Here is a 19,107-nt window from a genome sequence, read left to right on the forward strand (position 1 = left end):
GATTAGAAATGCCATCCATTTTAGAATCAGAATTTAAGGTTCGATCCTGAAAAAGGCCTTTCCAGGCAATATTTTTTAAAGAAATGCTCAGCTACAATCAATCCATGTTTCATAAAATGAGCTTGTTTACACCCCCCCCCCAGTAATAGATGACACTTAAAAAGTTCATTCCCTCTCTTACACACTTGTACTCTTTCTCTTCCTGTCCTACATTCATACACACAGGTGCATCAAGTTGTTATTTGCAGTCCTGTGTCCATGTATGTTATAATTATGCTAATATCCAGGTTGCCAAGCGAACTAATAGAACACATAATTAGTGCACAGCATAATGATTTTGGTGGGGTTTTTTTTTTAGAACTTAAAGCATATACAAAGTAGCATGTGCTAAACTCTTTGAGAGACTACTGTTCCAGCCAGAATGTTCATATGGTGTTTAAAAACTCATTAGAAGTTTAGTCTTTAATAGTAGCAAGACTGCAAATGCCATCTCACTGCATTGTTTGTTTGTTTATTGATTTACGTTTATTCCATGTCTGGCATGCACATCTACCTCCCCAACACCTTACTCGCCCTTCTGTATAAAAACACAAGAAGTGCTATGCTGGGTCAACCAAAGTTCCATCTAGTCTTTCTTCCCACAGCAGCCAATCAGATGATTTCAGGAAGCCCACAAATGGGGCATTAGGGCAATTGGCCTCCTCTGGAGGCATAATTCCTCTGAACTTAGAGATTCCATTTAACCATTGCATGGAGACTGTGTATTGTAGATATAGCAGTAGATCCTAGCTACTGCTGTTCTAGTACTAATCCAGATGAAACTGTTGGGTGACTAGAAAGGCCTTTAATCACTAACTTGATAGAATGATAGAATTGAAGAGTTGAAAGAGACCATGAGAGCCATCCAGTCCGACCCCCTGCAATGCAGGAATCTTTTTGCCCAATGTGAGGCAAAGTCTTATGCTGTACCAACAGAGCTATCCATGGGATGTGTGTGTGTGTGAACATGGATGTAAGTGAAACAAGGACATAATTGTTTGCCTTAAGTTTTCCATATGAAGCCTGTATTTTTTGGAAGCAAAAACAAATTTCTGTATACATAAGTTTGCATTTCCTGCAACATCTTAAGTTTACACAGCTAACTTTGCATGTAATATGAGGACTTATACAGTAATTTACACGCAAGGGCCAACAGAGCAATGCATTTTCTTTTGGTAGTGAAGTGAATAATTTTCTATTTTGACCTTTTTTTTCTAATTATGTTTCCTTGGTCTGAGATTATTCCCTGGTTCTGTTTGATTACCAACTGTTACTGTGTGCTCTCATCTTATGCATGTGTAATGCATGTAAAATTCATATTATGCACGTGATGTGTGTATAATGTCAAATAATGCAATATGTGCAGAAAATGGGGACATTGCACAAGCTTAATCTGTTAAGTACTTAAATAGCTAAAGAACTGGCTGAGTTGGTGACTGTTACTGTAGGAGTTAATAACTGGAAGGAAGCTCTAGGTTTCACAAAACGATGAATTATAGTAGTATTAAACTCTGCAATTATAACTACAAATCAGCTTATGTTGGCAGATTCAGTGAATTAATATGCCCTGGGAATATAGCAATCAAACTTTCTCCATTTTTTAAAAAAAGATTTGAAATTAGGCTCCTAACAAAGGTTTGAGGACTGGAGTCCTTGATATAAGTGTCCCATTATCAAAGCAAAATAATGGGAACCATAGAAGCTTATGGAGTGGGAAGGAACACCTGTTTAAGTATTTCAGAATTTCACCTGTTTAAATATTTCAAAATTAGGTGACACAATAGATGAGATTTACTAATAGAGATATAAAGATTCAATACATCTATGTATGTGTAAGAAGGGAGCCAGAGAGATTCTGAGCTTGTATACTTCTGTAGAAATCTCTGAATTGAACACCTTGTTAAGGTTGATTAGGGCCATTTCTTTCACAAAGAAATGGCCCTAATCAAATGGCCCTACCTGCACCAGAATTACTTTTTAAATAAAATCTCCACATATAGGCCCCATATAGAAGGAAATAGAGGGTGAGTAGAAGTAGGCAACAGAGCACAGGAATGGTGATGTCATGAGTTGGCATCATTGGGCATCTGCCAAGGCCCATACCCCATTATGGGGCTCATTGCCAGTATTTTAAGCTTCCTTAAAGGTAAAGGGACCCCTTACCGTCAGGTCCAGTCGCGACTGACTCTGAGGTTGCGGCGCTCATCTCGCTTTACTGGCCGAGGGAGCCGGCGTGAAGCTGCCGGGTCATGTGGCCAGCATGACTAAGCCGCTTCCGGCGAACCAGAGCAGCGCATGGAAACACCATTTACCTTCTTGCTGGAGCAGTACCTATTTATCTACTTGCACTTTGATGTGCTTTTGAACTGCTAGGTTGGCAGGAGCAGGGACTGAGCAACGGGAGCTCATCCCATTGTGGGGATTCGAACCGCCTACCTTCTGATTGGCAAGCCCTAGGCTCTGTGGTTTAACCCACAGCGCCACCCGCGTCCCATAAGCTTCCTTACCCTCCTGCTTTTCTTCCATACTGTGGCTACCTGTTCACTGGCTGGCTCCTAGTGAGTAAGCAGTGAGCAAGGAGGAACAGTTCTTGTTCTCTACAAGGTCCATCAATATTAATTTCAAAACATGCTGGGGAGGAGGCATGTCAGGCAGGGTTTCAGCCACAGAGCCATCATAGTTGCTTTGTATCCATGTCTGCATGTGCACACAGATTCCTTACTGGAGTCCAGGTGGGCACAGACTGTTGGGTGATTCTGCTGGCAATTAAAAACATACCTCTTCACCCAAGCTTGTTCTGCTTTCTTAATGCTGACTCCTGGCATCTTTGGCTACTGTAAATGATACAATTGCTTTTGCCGTTTTACTTACATGGTTCAATTGTTATATTTTGTAGCATTTCATTTGATGCTGTAAACTGCCTTAGTATTGATTTGAAGTGAGAGGTAGTACGATTGTATAAACAATGCATCATTATATCTGGGTAATAGCTTGTTTGGAGATCAACATGTCATTCTGGGGTCCCCCCCATTTTGACCTATGTTTTGCTCCTTATCTACTACCTTTAGTTTTAAAAAATAAACAAAACACAAAAGTTACATTTTTTTCTAATCAGCCTTTTCATATTTCCATTGTCTTCACCAGGGGTCAGCAACCTTTTTCAGCCGTGGGCCGGTCCACCAACCCTCAGACCATGTGGTGGGCTGGACTGTATTTTGAAAAAAAAAAAGATGAACAAATTCCTATGCCCCACAAATAACCCAGAGATGCATTTTAAATAAAAGCACACATTCTACTCATGTAACAACACCAGGCAGACCCCACAAATAACCCAGAGATGCATTTTAAATAAAAGCACACATTCTACTCATGTAAAAACACGCCGATTCCCGGACCATCCGTGGGCCGGATTGAGAAGGTGATTGGGCCGCATCCGGCACACGGGCCTTAGGTTGCCTACCCCTGGTCTTCACTAATGAAACCATGCCAGCCTTTCCTCCTTTTTCTAACATGCATTCACAGCAGTTTTTAAAAGCAATGCTTGCATAGTTGGGCAGAAATAATGTTTGATTAATAAAGACTGCACACTAGGTGTGGCCTCAAAGTGTGTTTGTGTGTGTGGAATAAACATGTATGCTGTAGTTTAACTATAGTAACTATAGTATATTCATAGAGTCACAAGAAACTTTGCAAGGCTACTGTAATTAAATATCTTAAAGCAAATTTCTTAGCATTGTTGCAGGTATTCTGGTGCAGATGTTTCAGTAGCCTGGCTCAATGTATAAGTTAGTATCGCCTTGATTGCCTTATTTCTGCATTACCAATTCCAATAGCCACTGGTGATCTAGCAGTCATCTTACTCTTCCATTGAAATGGCAGGCACTTGGAGGGTGTTTTTTTAATGTGTTTGTGGTAATGCTCAAGTATGCCCTGTGAAAGTGTACTTGAGTGTACCCCATGTGTACTTGAGAGTTGAAGGAAGAAGTATATGTGGCTGCAGTCTGTGGGCATGAGTGTGCTGCAAGTTTTTTTTGGGGGGGGGCACCTTGTATATTTTACTAGTACTAGAAAACGCTCCCTGTAAGCAGGAGCAAATGATGTGAAAATACAATGTTGAAGCCTGAGCATTGCAAAATAGTTCACATTTCTACAGCATATACTTTAACCATGCCTCCCGCTTATTAGAAGACTATATTAAAGAAGTAACATAATGAGCATTTCAGGAAAAAAATGTTTAAAGAAATTAGTAGTTTTGACACTATTGATCCTGCTGCCATAGTCAGGGAGATAGGAGGAGAGTTGTGATGATTATAAGTTTTTAACATCTGTCTTTAAAAAAGGAGAGTGTTGGAAGAAGCCCAAATTTGAGTTACTTCCTTCAGTTGAAGACTGATCTCTGTTTAAATGACTGTAGGTTTTACAGCTTACACCACTAGATTTTTCATCAGGGTTACTAATGATGTAAACAGCAGCTTCAATTTCCTGCTCTCTGAAACCAGATGGTATTCTCTCAAAAGTTATGAAGCCTTCAGATCTCAAATTACACACTTACTGAGGCTGCATTTGCATAGCTGTATTCCTCCAGGGCTACCTCTGCAGTAAGTGGAAGAGAAGAGGCAGGCGGCAGTTGCTGTTGAAGTCATTGCTCTGGAATAGAGCTGGTCATCTCAGCTTGCCACTATGAAAATTAGAACAGGCAATGGAGGAAGGGTGGTTCTAACTTCTACTTGTTCCCTCTGCTGTAAAAAAAATAGTTTGCCCTAATGTGGAACTATTCATACTGACAGGTGAAGGTGAAATGCATTAAATGAGCACGAGTTGTTGCTTAAGTACCATATTTTTCCGTGTATAATCCACCCCTGTGTATAACACAACCCCTATTTTTTGGGGTCTCAAAATAAAGAAATCCCCCATATGCACTATCCGTGTATAAGATGACCCCCAATTTTAAACTTGAAAAAATAGGGGGAAATATAGTCTTATACAATGAAAAATACAGTACTTTACTGTGGAAGACATGTGAATTAACCTAAAAGTCAGTGGGCGCTCCCTATGGAGAATGCTAATGTGAACACAGTCTAACTTACGTTTGCAGCCTGTATCTAATGTAAACACAACAACTAATTTCTAAAGACTTTTGTCAAATTGTAGGGATTTCCCATGCCCTATTCTTGGACAAATTAAATTAAAAGAAATATGTCTCTGAAGACAGACAGGATGAGGAAATGTTTGGCAGTGCAAATATGGTATAACCATCATTACCTGGATACCTTGGGTGACTTGATGTTCGATTAAAAGAGAGATTTGGGTATGTGGGTTGAAGAAAATAGTAGGATAAAACATTTCTGGCACATATCCATATGTGATACTTGTGTGTGGATTGGTATAGAGACTGAGGCACAAGGGAGGAGAATGCAGGGTATAGTTCTTCCACTGCAGATACTTGGATTAAATATCGAAGTGTGGGTGGAAGGCACTAAGCTGGTTTAAGTCATCCTAAATCAGTGTTCCCCTACCTTGGGCCTCCAGCTGTTTTTGGACTACAACTCCCATCATCCCTTGCTAGCAAGACCAGTGGTCAAGGATGATGGGAATTGTAGTCCAAAAACACCTAGAGGCCCAAGGTTGGGGAACACTGTCCTAAATAACCCATCTCCCAATTTCTCAGTGATCTCCTTTCCCTTCCCTTTAAGTGAAGACCTATTTCATCATTAGCAGGGATACCCAACAATGCATCTTGTTCAAATGAGAATTTATCGTGATTGAGGATGAACCCTCTTTCAGCACATGCTTGTATTTAAAAGGGGGATTTCACCTTTTAGCCCTGACCATTTGTAGCTAGGAATTTTTGTAGTTTCAGAATCTGGAGCTTGTGATGTAGTTAAAGCGGTATAAAAAACCTGTCCCAATTAATGATACCTCAGCTGTGTACCTTTGTAATACCTTTGTAAAAATTCACAGAAATCATCTAGTGGTCTGGGCACTGGTAGGTGTTTGGGTTTCCTGGCTATGGAAACTTGTTAAAATGTGGTTTGGGAATCTCTTGTAGCTGTGGTTAACTTATAAAAAACTGGTAGTCTTATAAAAACAATATAGATTTGTTGTAAGTATCATGACAGATGGATCAAAGAACATAAGGCATATCTAAAAAAATATTTCTAGTGGCAAATCTCCCTGCCTTTGCAGACCCTTTTCCGCTTGGCCTGGGAGGGCAGGGCCCAGACTGACTCCACCTACAAAAGCTGAGACTGCTGAACAGACTCTTGGGCTCGGGTATTGTTTAGGGGGTTTTGTTGGGTGAGGGGGGGTTGTGGATGTTATTGATATTAATCTTTTGTATCTTTATTTTAGACCTTATGATGTGTGTGGAAATTTTTCAGCTTGGTTGTGTACTTTTTGATGTTTTATTTATTGTTTATGACAACTTTTGATATGTTTGTAATTATGTAACTTTTCAAGCAGTAAGCATACAAATATGATGTATGTATGCATAAAATATGTTGACCACCACTGGTGTATATGGATTTAAAGGAGGATTAGACACATTTATGGGGAGGATAACCCTATTCAGCAGCTGTTAGCCATGTTCTTATGAGGAACCCTCAGGTTAAGAAGGAATACTCCTCTGAAAACCAGCTGCTGTTGTCTTCATTTCCTGCTTGTGGGCTTGCCGGAAGTATTTGGCTGGTTCACTGGTGGAAACAAGATGCTGGATTAGGTGGAGGGCTAATCCCGGAGGGTTTCTCCTATGATGTTATGCTATCATCACAGTTAATGAATGGTTGCTAAATAGATAATTAGTTGAAGTTTATTGAATTGATATGGTGTTCAGGATTTACAGAGCTTGGAGTGATGTGCTAAAGCCAAAATCACAGTAATTATACAGTGAAGATACCTTTCTACAGCAAAATTGCACAGTCTCTGTGAAAGTCTGAAAGAACAACAATTCTTTGCAGTGGCTGCTGAAACTCATTAAGCTCAGGCTTAGAAAGGCTTCCCTTTGTAACAAATTCCATCCCATTGCATACTTTAGTTACTTTGATACTAATTTGTTACTTCACTCACAGTGTACAAGAGAGATTAATAAGAAGTACATTGACCAATCTTGTTTGTGGCACAGTGTAATGCAAAAATTTCTAATGTAAAACAGATAACACTTAGTTCATTTATTCTAACAAAGATACCTTTTTAAACTGTTACTGAGTATGAAGGCAATCTTATCCTGGATGCTTTCTTGTTCTTATCTGTTTTGAAGGACTTAATTATTCCTGTTGTCAGTAGTGCAATTGCTTACAAAATTGCTTCCATCTCTAAATTACTATAATTAGAGCTATAACTCCCATATCTAGTTAATGTTGCTGTGCAGCTGGTGCTTTCATTAACATGTCAGTTTTAGACTTATATGCTTTGCTGCATTGTAAAGAAAAAAATTAATATTTGTTTTCATCTTCAAAATATCTATTTCTCATAAAGAAAACTTTCTCTTAATAGTGTTAAGAAAGATCTTCCCTGAGATTTGCAATGTTTTTGTCACTACAAGCTGGGTTCCTGAAGGGATGGAACAAACTTAGTTATAGCTGGAGTTTCCTGCAGTTGTGCGATGAGCCTTCATTCTTGAAATGTATTATGGGACAATAACACCATGCATGATCTGGCAGTGAAGGTCCTCTCCATCTCCTCCTCTGACATAGGCAGAAAAATGTAGAGACCTTTTCTTCATTATGTGTACAAGACATTGTGAATAGGTGGATGCTGACTGTTTAAACAATTAATAAAGTTTCATGGACCCAGGTGAAGACGTTGTTTTAAAGACATGGACTGGATTATTGAAGCATGTGCTAGTTGTCCAATGCCAAAGCTATAAAGAAATTGTTTTGTGGTTCTCACTGTTCAACAGATGTGATTTTCACGTTTGCTGCAACAATAGTAGGGAGAATTTATTGTGTTTGCAACTGGTAGGATCCTGTCTGAGAAATTTAAACACAAAGGAAGGAGCAAGGAGCAAGAATTCATTTACTTACGATGTTGTAGGAGCAGAATAGTACGTCACATCTCTATTCTTTCTGCCAGTTCCACCCACTGAGGCCTGGTTGTGTGCATATGTGGGTGTCTACATGTCTTCTGAGCTTGGTCTTGTGTGGGAACTGGGGGTCATGGTTTATTACAAGCTCCAGTCAGTTTCAAAACAAGTGCAAATCATGGCTTATGAAGCTGTCTTGCACAACTAACCAGAATTTGTGATGAATCATGTTGTTGCTTCGCATACAAGCCTCTTCTCTCAGCTGTGTGGAAGGAAAAAGTGAAAGAGGAGCCCATAGGCCCAAGATTTTGCCCAGGCTCGCTCCAGTATGTGCACATACAGGAGCTAAACCATGGTTTAGTGCTTCATAAGAATGAGGACTATAGATACAGATTACTTTCTAGCATTTTATTTTAAATAACCCTTAAAAGTAGATGGCTACGAAAAGTAGCCACTTTTAAATGGCTGCTTCCATAAACATTAGCCCACTGTGAAGTTATTATGCTTTTAATACTGAAAATATCAAGCATTATTGAAAACAAGAAACAAATTGGAGTGAAGTAGGTCGGGATCAAAATGGTGGGAGCTATTTTGATACAGCTTTTATGTGATCCGGTAAACAAGTTCTTGGCCTGAAAACAACCTTATTGGAGGCAGTATTATCCATTTTACAGCATATGCATGCCTGCTTTTCCTTCCGCCTATTCCTGTAAATGCTCTCATACCTTGTTGATCCAACACTGTTAGAGAGCTGCGATGCAGTATCATGTCAACAATATCTCAGGCCAGTGTTCCATAGTGTTGAGTTTCAAGAATGCTTTGGGAACTCTTAAACACATGTAACAAATGTTATTTTTACTTACAGGAGTGCATGGTTAACCCTATGTAACACAAATAATTCCCTATGCTTTCTGTCCCCATAGTAACATTCAGTATTGTTGCAGGTTTCTTAAATTACTGTTTTGCTTTTTGAAATTATTGGAAGCTTTTAAAATCCTTCATAACATGTAAATTTTGCCAAATATGCATTATGTATAATGCAGTTTATAATAAAACAGGTGACATTAGTGGAAGTTATAATTAGGATGAAGCTCAAATAGTTTTCAAATGTTCTAATATTTGAGCTGGCAGTCAATAATCCTGAAACAGAATGTAGCTCCTTGACAGATGCTGCCTGACTCTTGCATTTCCCAACTCGGGGATGTCTGTGCACAAGTAAAAAGACAAGAAGGAGAAAAGCATGTAAAATGAGTTGTCTTGACATTCTTTCTACTTTTCCTCTCCTTTCAATAATGAACAGTGGACATTATCTAGTAGCTCTTTCTGCCAGTCGCACATGGAGGAGTGGGGGAGCCAATGGAGAGACAGGGAAGGTTTCCCCACTCTTGCCAGCTAGCACCTAACATGGTCCCACTGGTTGGAGAAGGAGGAAAAGGCCCTTTCTCCAGGAGTCCTCCAGCAAAACTAATAGTTCACTAATAAGTTTATTACTTGGACCATCCTATATTCAGGGCACAACTGTCAGTTTCATTGCTTGAGTCTGAAATCGGCCTCTTCCCCCCATTTCTTTGTGATTACTTTGCCCCCAACTAATCTCTTAAATTTGTTTCTGGAGAATCTGAAGCAGAGCATTAACTTGAAGACACTTTGTGAATATATTTTATAAACTGAGACTTAACAGCACAAGACTGAAGATCAACATTTGCATACTGTATGTGGTGTAGCAGACACATTTTGAATGGACTCTCTTACTCAAAAGAGCAATTTGATACTTTACTGAACATTTTAAGTATACCAAAGAGGTAGAACAGCAGCTTAATGGTGCTTTAGGTTATGGTTGCTAGCTCGATCAATTTTCCTTAATGTGCTTTAGCTTCTCTTGAATAACAGTAAACTTGTCTTTAAATAAAAATATTCAGAGACACAAAAGAACAACAAATGATTATCGGGGTGTTTAAAAGCTCATTTCGTTTGCACTCCTCACAGAAGCCTTGGTGATGAGGTGTTTAACCTGTGTTTGAAAATTTTAATTGCTATGCTTTTCTTAGGTAGGAATCCTTGACCTTTACTGGTACTACTTGAAACAAGAAGCAGCATTTTAATTACAGCCAATTTTCATATAGCCATTCATGACTTCCTTCCTTCCAAAAACTAGGAATACTTCATGTAATCTCATTTGGTAAAACTTTACCAAATACCTTGGCTAATAAATGTACCTTGCATGCTTCTTATATTAGTTTCCTCCTTAATTATCAAAGTTCTTTTTTTCTTTGGATAATGCGATTCACGGACAGTTATTGGTACTATTTTCTACTTTTAGTATCTAAGATTTCTATAAAGTAAATCAAAATCAAGAAAGGTATTACATCAATTTCTTTAAATCTAGAGTAAAATTGAATATTATTCCTCTAGAGTCATTGTAAATGCCCTAACAAAATTATTTCAGTATTTGCTTCTCTTTGCCTTTCATTTCAGTTGTAGGACCAGTAATAGAAAGAGCTTGATCGTAACCTCCAGCACATCTCCAACACTTCCTCGACCACATTCTCCACTCCATGGCCATGCAGGTAATGACAATCTCCCCCCCTTTTCTGTAAATCTGTTTTGACAGAGCAGCTATTGTTCTCACGATGCTGGGCATCAGTTTTTGAAGTGAATTTGGTATTTGTGACTGAAGTGAATCAGAGCTCATAAATAATTTGTGTCCCTAATTTTGACAGTAGGAATAGCATCTGTTTTTGGTTTGTAGCTTGGGCATCATGTCATAATGCAATTAATCACCTCTGTTTGAAGGACTGCCGTTCTTAGTTTCAAAGCATTTTAAAAACAGTCTGAAGTTTACTTTTTGTATAGACTTTTTAATGTTGCATTTATGCTTTGTTAACTTCTCTCTTACCTCTAAGACAGACGGTTTCTGCTTCATGTTATTCATTCTCCAGAGCAATTCTCCCAATTCTCTCATTTATTTTTCTATTGATTCATCTAAAAAGTGTTTTATTAGAGCCCTTTGTCTTGGGCAGGAGTCCATACAAGCACTTCACTATGATAGGGAAACATGTTGTGAGCTCAGTTACAGTTGGGAAACGAAGATCAAGATGCAGCAAACCACATTGGAAGAGTAACCAGCAAACTCCCCTGAATAGCATTTCCGGGCACATTTCAGTAACCACCACACCACATCTTTCCTTGTTATTTTATCACCCACCCTGCAATCATTCATTTAAAAAATATTTATATTTTATTGAAAATATTTCCAGAGCTATTTCCTACAAAATCCCTCTAAAACATATTATCCCTACATCAGATCAGTCCAATGAACTTTCACCTGTTGTTCTTTAATAATAGAAAATGGTCTATTTAAATGAGTTTTCTCTAAAAGCATATTGAACATGCCATCGACCTTTGCATTGACCCCGTTTCTAAAGGCACCGTTTTATTGCTTTAGTTGATACAATACATGCTGCAACAGCTGTTTTTGTTTTCAAAATCCCAAGGTCCATAGAAAGTGATTTGAAGTTGTTACTGGAACCAGTCAGTTCTCAATCTCCCCTTTGGGTCAGGTTCCTGAGCCGGTGGATTGCAGACTAGATGCTAGTGCTCTCAAAGGAAACTGATTTTCTAGATCCATTTCAATTTGGGTTTAGGCCTGCTTATGGCACGGAATCTGCTTTTGTCACTCTGCATGATGACCTCAGGAGAGACACAGGAGAAATCTGCCCTTGTTAATTCTCTTTGACCTTACAGCGGTTTTCGATACTATCAACCATGGTATCCTTCTGGAGCAGCTGTCTGAGTTAGGGATGGGTGGCACTGCTTTGTGGTGATTCCGGTCCTATTTGGATGACTGTTTCCAGAGGGTGATGCTTGGGGCGTGCTCCATGGAACCTTCAGTGTAGGGTTCCTCAAGGTTCAATTTTATCCCCCAGGCTGTTAACATCTACATGAAACCGCTGAGTGGGGCCATCCAGAGCTTTGGAGTACATTGTCAGCAATATGCTGATGAGGCACAACTCTACTTCTCCTTTACATATACAGCTGTGGCAGTGGATGTGCTGGACCATTTTCTTGCCACAGTAATGGACTGAATGAGAGCCAATAAACTGAAACTCAATCCAGATAAGACTGAGGCACTTTTAGTGGGTGATTCACTAGACCAGATGAAGAGGAGGCTGCCTGCTCTTGAAGGAGTGGGTAACTTGGGGGTACTTCGGGATCCATAGCTATCATATGGGGCTTAGTTGACCTCAGTAGTGTGGAGTGCCATCCATCATCTTGGGCTGGTGGCTCAGCTGTGCCCCTATTTGGACCGGGATAGCCTTGTCAGGTTTTGTGGCCTTCACCTCTTGGCATAAATCAAATGCCTAGCACACTTCCAGCAGAGTTAGTTTACACGTGCTCTTGCATGTGGGAGTTGCCCTGATAGATAACGCTCAAGACACAGGAGCAGTCCAGGCAATTCACTCTTTATTGCCGGCATTAAGCGTAACTGTTGCAATATATGCAGAATAGTCCGCTTAGGCTACTGATCCCAGCAGCCAGACATCTCATACAGCATACAGCAGAATACATCATTAATCCATACCAGCAGCAGTTGTTGTAGTAGTTTCATCAATTGCAGGCAGTGAGAGAAACTAACACACACTCTCTCACTGAATCTTTCTTTGGCTCTCTAGCTCTCTAGCTAGAAAGAAAAGTAAAGACCAGCCTTTTAAGGCTACAGGTTCCTGGCTGTGCAAAGGAAACCAATTAACTCCTGATCCTTGTCTTGCACCAGTGTAAGTAGTTAGGCTTCTCGGGTCAGTTTCTGAAACATTCTCTACTTCCAATTAACAGAAACTTACTCAGTTTTCTGCAAAACAAATGATCAATCCCCCAACAAGCCTAATGTCTGCCATCTACGCTCTGGTAATATTAAGGTTAGATTACTGCAATGAAGATGATTTGGAAATGTCAGCTGGTGCAGTATTCAGCGGCCAGACTGGTTACCATGCAAGAAAGTTTGCACATAAAACTCCATTCCTGGCCAAATTGCACTGGCTGCCAGTTAGTTTACAGGCCCAAATCAAAGTGCTGGGTTGACTCATAAAGCCTTAAATCAGGCATGGCCAAACTTGGCCCTCCAGATGTTTGGGGACTACAGCTCCCATCATACCTAGCTAACAGGACCAGTGATCAGGGTTGATGGGAGTTGTAGTCCCAAAACATCTGGAGGGCCAAGTTTGGCTGTGCCTGCCTTAAATGGTTCTGGACCATAGTGCATCAAGGACTGCCTCTCCCCATATGAACTCACTTGGACTCTGCAATCATCATCATCTGAGGCCCTTCTTCATTTGCTTCTTAAATGAGAGCTCCAGAGGGTGGCAACGTGAGAGTGGACCTTTTCTTCAGTGTCTCCCAGCTTGTGGAATGCTCTCTCCAGGGAGGTTCACCTGGTGCCTTTGTTACATATCTTTAGGCACCAGGCAAAAGCATTGTCACACACCAGCAACACATAAGACTTTTGAGCCGTCTGGCCCAAAAATAGCAACCAGGCATTCTGTTTTGGCGACTGTAACCCTGGTTTAAGGAGCCATTTGTCACCTAGCTTATATATCGTGGGTTTCTAACAATGTTTAAAAAATCACTTCAGGGGTGTGTCTGCTTTGCGGCTCTTTCTTGATAGTACCAAATGGTGCTTTGGAAGTACATTTAAATGCTGCTAATATTTCAGGGTATCTCCAATTAAACTTCAGTATTCTCTGCTTCATAAAAGCTAAGAGAGCTGATATCTCTCTTTCTGGAGATACTGACCCAGACAGCCCTAAACGTTGGCATTGATCCAGTCCTCCTGGGGAACTCCAGATGCTATAATTATCCTGCCAAGAAATGCCAAGAAGTATGAATAGAATACTGAAAATGTGGGAATTGTTGGCTTTCATGTTTTTAGTGAAACGCTACAGTTCATTCTGTTCAAAGTGTATCCCCCATATCCTCTTTGGACAGCAAAACCGAAGGAATAGTAGCAGTTCAACTAGAATGAGCCATCTGGTCCTCTGATTTAAGAGCTGCTTATCTTACTGGTATCCAAGAACTTCCTTAAGTTCTCAGAGGAGAGTTGACCTTAGAACAAGCATTTCAGAATTCTAAGAAGCACTCTCTTCTAAAGACAGAATCCTGTAGCTGAAAATTGTAAAAGAAATTATTATGATGTTCTAATAATTTTGTTGATTTCATAACAGAATCCATTTACAAACACAGATTACAGAATACCTAGTACAGTCAAACTAGATCACAGAAGTGATTAAATTATCTTTGTCACTACAAGTTTGTTAGAGTTAACTGGAGGACATTCACTTGATTGAATGACTACTCCCACTGGATTGGATAGGCAAGGTATTTTAAGTTAATGATTAAATTGTATCAGATACCCAAGACCAAAATATGTTTTATTATTCCACACTCCCACTATGCATGAAAAGATGTCCGACTTACAACAATAAATTTATAACCCACTCTTCACACTGAGGTCCCAGGACAGGTTACAACCATTTAAAACACAACATTAAAAACAAATCAGAACAGCATACAATCATAAAAATAGGGTGGGTCCTAAAATTTATATTTCTAATGTAAAAAGAATTTACACATTTCCCAAGAAGCTTCAATGGACATTTTCCAAAAATAATTTCACTGGAAATAACCTCAAAGGTTTATAGGTGAAATGAGTAATAGTTCAGCTTTCAAATGGATACACTGTTATATGGATGTTTTCATTGTACATCATCTTTCAAAGTAGTGATGCAAACAATTACTGGAGCTGCTTGATATGTGTGTGTGTGTGTGTGTGTGTGCACGCGTGCGCGTGCGCTTAAGAGTAATAGAGGGCAGCACCAATATATGGAAGAAAGAAGAAGCAGCAACTTGCGAGATGTTAAGAGATATTTGAGAACCCTTTGATTCTAGATCCCTTGCCACCTGATCATTAAATCTCTGTAAGCATTTGAGCAGCAAGACCACCACCTTGTTGCCTTTCAGCTTTAATGACCAAACAGAGCACTCCACTTTTGGTAACTGCACAGTAAAATGGTGTTCCAGCAGTGGTGCCCTTTTCTTCTCCATAGACATCTCTCAGGGGCAAGATGGTACTAACGTAAACGGGGGCCGGGGGGGGGGAGTATTTCTGCTAAGAGTTGTGCATTTCTTACTGTCTCATTATGGTCTACTGTTGTGAAATGTAATTTAAGTATTTATTGCATATTCACCCCTTAGTGACAGGAGGGTATTCTTGGATTGCTTCTTCTAATGCATGCAGAATCACAAACAGATGACACCATCAATGAGAACAGGCTTGCCAACACCAACTTATTTTGTAGTATAGACAGTGAGGACTTGTTCAGATCTTTATGGGGGTCTTGTGAGCAGTTTCTCTGGCATTTGCCTTGATAATAACAATTGCTTATAAATATCTGGCACTATTGCATTACGTGCGTGCACACACAGAGTTTACCAAATTCTACTGTTGTCCTAATGAGTAGTAGTGGATTAGCTTGACTTTAGTTTTACATGTTCAAATAATTTTTTTTAACTTTTCCGTAATGTATCCAGCTTGATTAAATGTTCTGTCTGTTAATTTGAAATTTACAACATGAATTTTCTAGAGAACGTGATATCTGGATTGAGACTAATAGGATTTTAGAGATTGATGGTCCTAATCAAATGCTTCATGGAGAGTTGCTTAAAGCTCTTAGGATGATTGGCACTGCTGCCAAGGTTTTTGTTGTTGTTGTTTTTAAAAATGCATTTGTCACATGTTGCCATAGAATTTGAAGAGATTTGAGTCTTGGAGCCCAGTACACAATTGCTCACTATAAAGCATTAAAATTGTCATATTCAATCAGAGGCTTTCACCTAATCATAATTTAAACATCCATCGTGGAGAGATATACCCCTTTTAATTTTTTAATAGCCTACTGTTCAGCCTGAACGTTCCAGGGTGGTTCACAACATTTCAGTTAAATACAATATATTACTTAAACCATAGAAACCTAGAAATCTATACGTAATAACAAAGTAGTCATGAAATAGGAATGGATTCTATAAATTAGTCACCTCTCTGGGTATGAAGGAAAAGTTACATCTTAATGTTGAAAAACTATTTAAAATGGGGGGCAATTGTATCCAGTGGGATATACCAGGGGGCCATAACAGAGAAGACCAAGCTGTTGATGGAACTACAAGCAGGGCCTCTCCTGCAGATCTTAAGGCTGGCAGACAGTGGGAGCAACACTGTCAAAATCCAACCAATTGCAAAAATCATTTATACAAATGCATTTTTAAAAACAATTGATTAGGTGAAAGCCTCTGATTGAATATGACAATTTTAATGCTTTATAGTGAGCAATTGTGTACTGGGCTCCAAGACTCAAATCTCTTCAAATTCTATGGCAACATGTGACAAATAAAATGCACACTCACAACATATGCTGTTATTTAGATTTTTAGTTAAGACAAAGACTCATGTATGTCACATGACAAAAACTCCTACAATGGAGATTAGTTTATTTTATCTCAGCAAATTTGTGTGTATTTCTATCAGTATATTCTTAATGTTATGCAAGCCCTACTATATGAACTGTTTTCCTCATGTTTCATGAAGTGCAAGCTTATGCTGGCATATTGCTTGCCACAACTGTAGAGGTACATTGATGTAGGGAAGTGCAGATAGTGTTATTTTCACTCATTTCTAACGTCCCTCCATCTTCATTGCCTAACCCTCTGACTGCTGCCACTCATGGTCCTGCCTGCCCCCTATCCCCCCCCCTCTGATTTATGAGTTCTTTAAAACATACGGTTGGATTCAAACTTGTAATGAGCACAGTTCTGTTCATGCTTGAGAAAGAAGGGTGGGGAGGTTATTTTTGACAATTCCTCCTTCCTCCTCCTGTAGCTCCCTGTGTCCCTGGAAAGCTGCTCTGGAGAGTTGGGGAGGTGATTGTGGGGACTGCATAGAGAATCTGCAAAAATTAATTCCTTCCTCCAGTGGGGAAGCCTCTACAGGATCCTGGTTCCTTCCATAAATGGAATGAGCAAGTATGGGTCCAACCCATAGAATATTACAAGAAATAACACTACATAGGACGAACTGAACTACAGTTCCTACATTCCCCTTCTCCCTTCTGTTTTCAGTGTTTTCACTTTGACAAGTAGAATAGGGCTGCTAATTGTTTTTCATCTTGAGCTGGGAAATATCTCACCTGGGATCTAATTAAAATTCCAGAATGGGGGGCGGGGGAATGTGCCACAGAAACCCCTATCAAACTGTTATTGAGAAGTCAGAGTGTGCTATCTAGCAGATTATGTGCTGTGCTGCATTTGTTAACACCACCAGTTTATAAACATTTTACTAATCTCATTTGTCGGGTCAGGCTACATCTATTGCTTAAAATGTCAATCTTCTACTGAATGCTGCCACATCTTGAATGTATTAGATCACTGCAAAAGTAGGTAATCATATGTTACACTAATCAGGTATCCTGGTTATTTTAATGCTAATTCATCAGTTCCCATATTCAGATAACTTTACATATGCTGCTATAGAAACAATGAAAGATCAGCGCCTTTAAACTGATGTAGAGTAAAAATAGATAGTAAAAATTAGTTACCGTCATCTGAACATAGAAATCTCAGTGGCTTGTACAGCATTGAGGCACTCATCAAATTACAATAACAGAAATAGTTTTGAATGCATAGCAAATGTCAACATTTTGTAATTTTTTGAACAGGTGGAAGTCCGTTGGACAGTCCCAGAAATTTCTCCCCAAATGCACCCTCTCACTTTTCCTTCGTTCCTGCCCGTAGGTATGTATGCATGAACATTTTAGTTCTGATTTGCATGTAAAAGCCTCATGAGGCAATTCTTTTTTGCTTGTTGCTTAAAGTAATTTGGTGTTGTGTTCTTGACTGACTCACTTAACTCAATTCTCAATTTTTAAATATTTTTGTTGGCTTCTCATTCAGAATGTGAGACATTGCAAAAAAGCAAGCAAAAGGGGGAAAATGAAAGAAAAAAAAGAACACACATGAAGACTGCCTGGCCTAGGCAAATGTTTATTATTGTGCTTATATTTGAGAAAGTGGATTCCTGTGGCTATATTTGAACATATGTGGCAGGAGATGCAAAGAGTTGTGGAGTTGGTATGCCTTGTGTTCTGCAGTGTTAGAGTGGGAGAGAAGGGGAAGTGAAAGTTATGATCACATTTCCACTCATGCTGTTTCCAGATTGGGACAGATGAAAATGGCCTTTGCCAATTCTGTTCACAGACCATATGGGGAATGCTTGTTTGAAATAAAGTGCTTTAAAGGCTACCAGCGTGGAACCCTGCCCAGTCAGCCCTTGTAAGTTACAGACAAACGCTGATTGGCAAAACAGTCAGAGAATCAAAACCTACCTCTGACAGCCCATTTTTGTGGGTAAGATGCAGCTTCTGTATGTGGCTCAGGTACTCCCATAATAGCTTTTACATTATTGGATGGCACTGTTTGCTTGCCTGTTTGTCTTTTCAGGGCATAGATTTGGTTAGCAAGATTTTTTATAGTTGTTTGGTATTAACTTTTGGGCTGTGGGGCATTTGTCATCCTTTCCCAATGGTTCATTGCACTGGAACACCTGGTTTCTTTTGCTTGCCTTTATCTTTCTATTCTGTCTACGAGCTTCCTGATACCAAGGCCTTCCTTCTCATAAGAGGGAAGACTGAGTGAGTTGGCTATTTAGAAAGAAAGCGTTTATCTTTTGATCATCTATTTCGGAAATGACTTTTAAAATATCTGGCTGCCCAAAATAACACCAGGCTATCCATAATATGCTTGGATGTTTGAAGCAGCTCTCCCCCCCCCCCCAAAGAAAGCCCTGGGTACAAGGGAAAAGGCGGAAGCAAACAATGCCAACTCCCATCCATTGCTCAGTGCATCAGTGTATTTTTTCAAGGATAACTGAATAACACCCAATACTACCCTTTGCTTATACTGCAATACATTATGCAAATGGTGAGCCTGTGCCTTGCTTCATCAAT

The 19,107-nt window shown here is 39.6% G+C and overlaps 1 protein-coding gene across 12 annotated transcripts in view; it reads left to right on the plus strand.

The window, feature by feature from the left end:
• Window positions 1-19,107, plus strand: part of LOC310709624 (microtubule-associated serine/threonine-protein kinase 2-like) — a 147,019-nt gene that overhangs the window by 80,699 nt on the left and 47,213 nt on the right. For all 12 annotated transcript variants that reach the window (XM_083509509.1, XM_083509501.1, XM_083509506.1 and 9 more), the window contains 2 exons: window positions 10,535-10,626; window positions 17,821-17,896. In XM_083509509.1, coding sequence (XP_083365635.1) covers window positions 10,535-10,626; window positions 17,821-17,896 — 168 coding nt within the window. The remainder of the gene's footprint in view (window positions 1-10,534; window positions 10,627-17,820; window positions 17,897-19,107) is intronic.

The sequence above is a fragment of the Podarcis liolepis genome (genome assembly GCF_965112155.1).
Source record: "Podarcis liolepis genome assembly, chromosome: 6".
NCBI classification, from domain to species: Eukaryota; Metazoa; Chordata; class Lepidosauria; order Squamata; family Lacertidae; genus Podarcis; species Podarcis liolepis.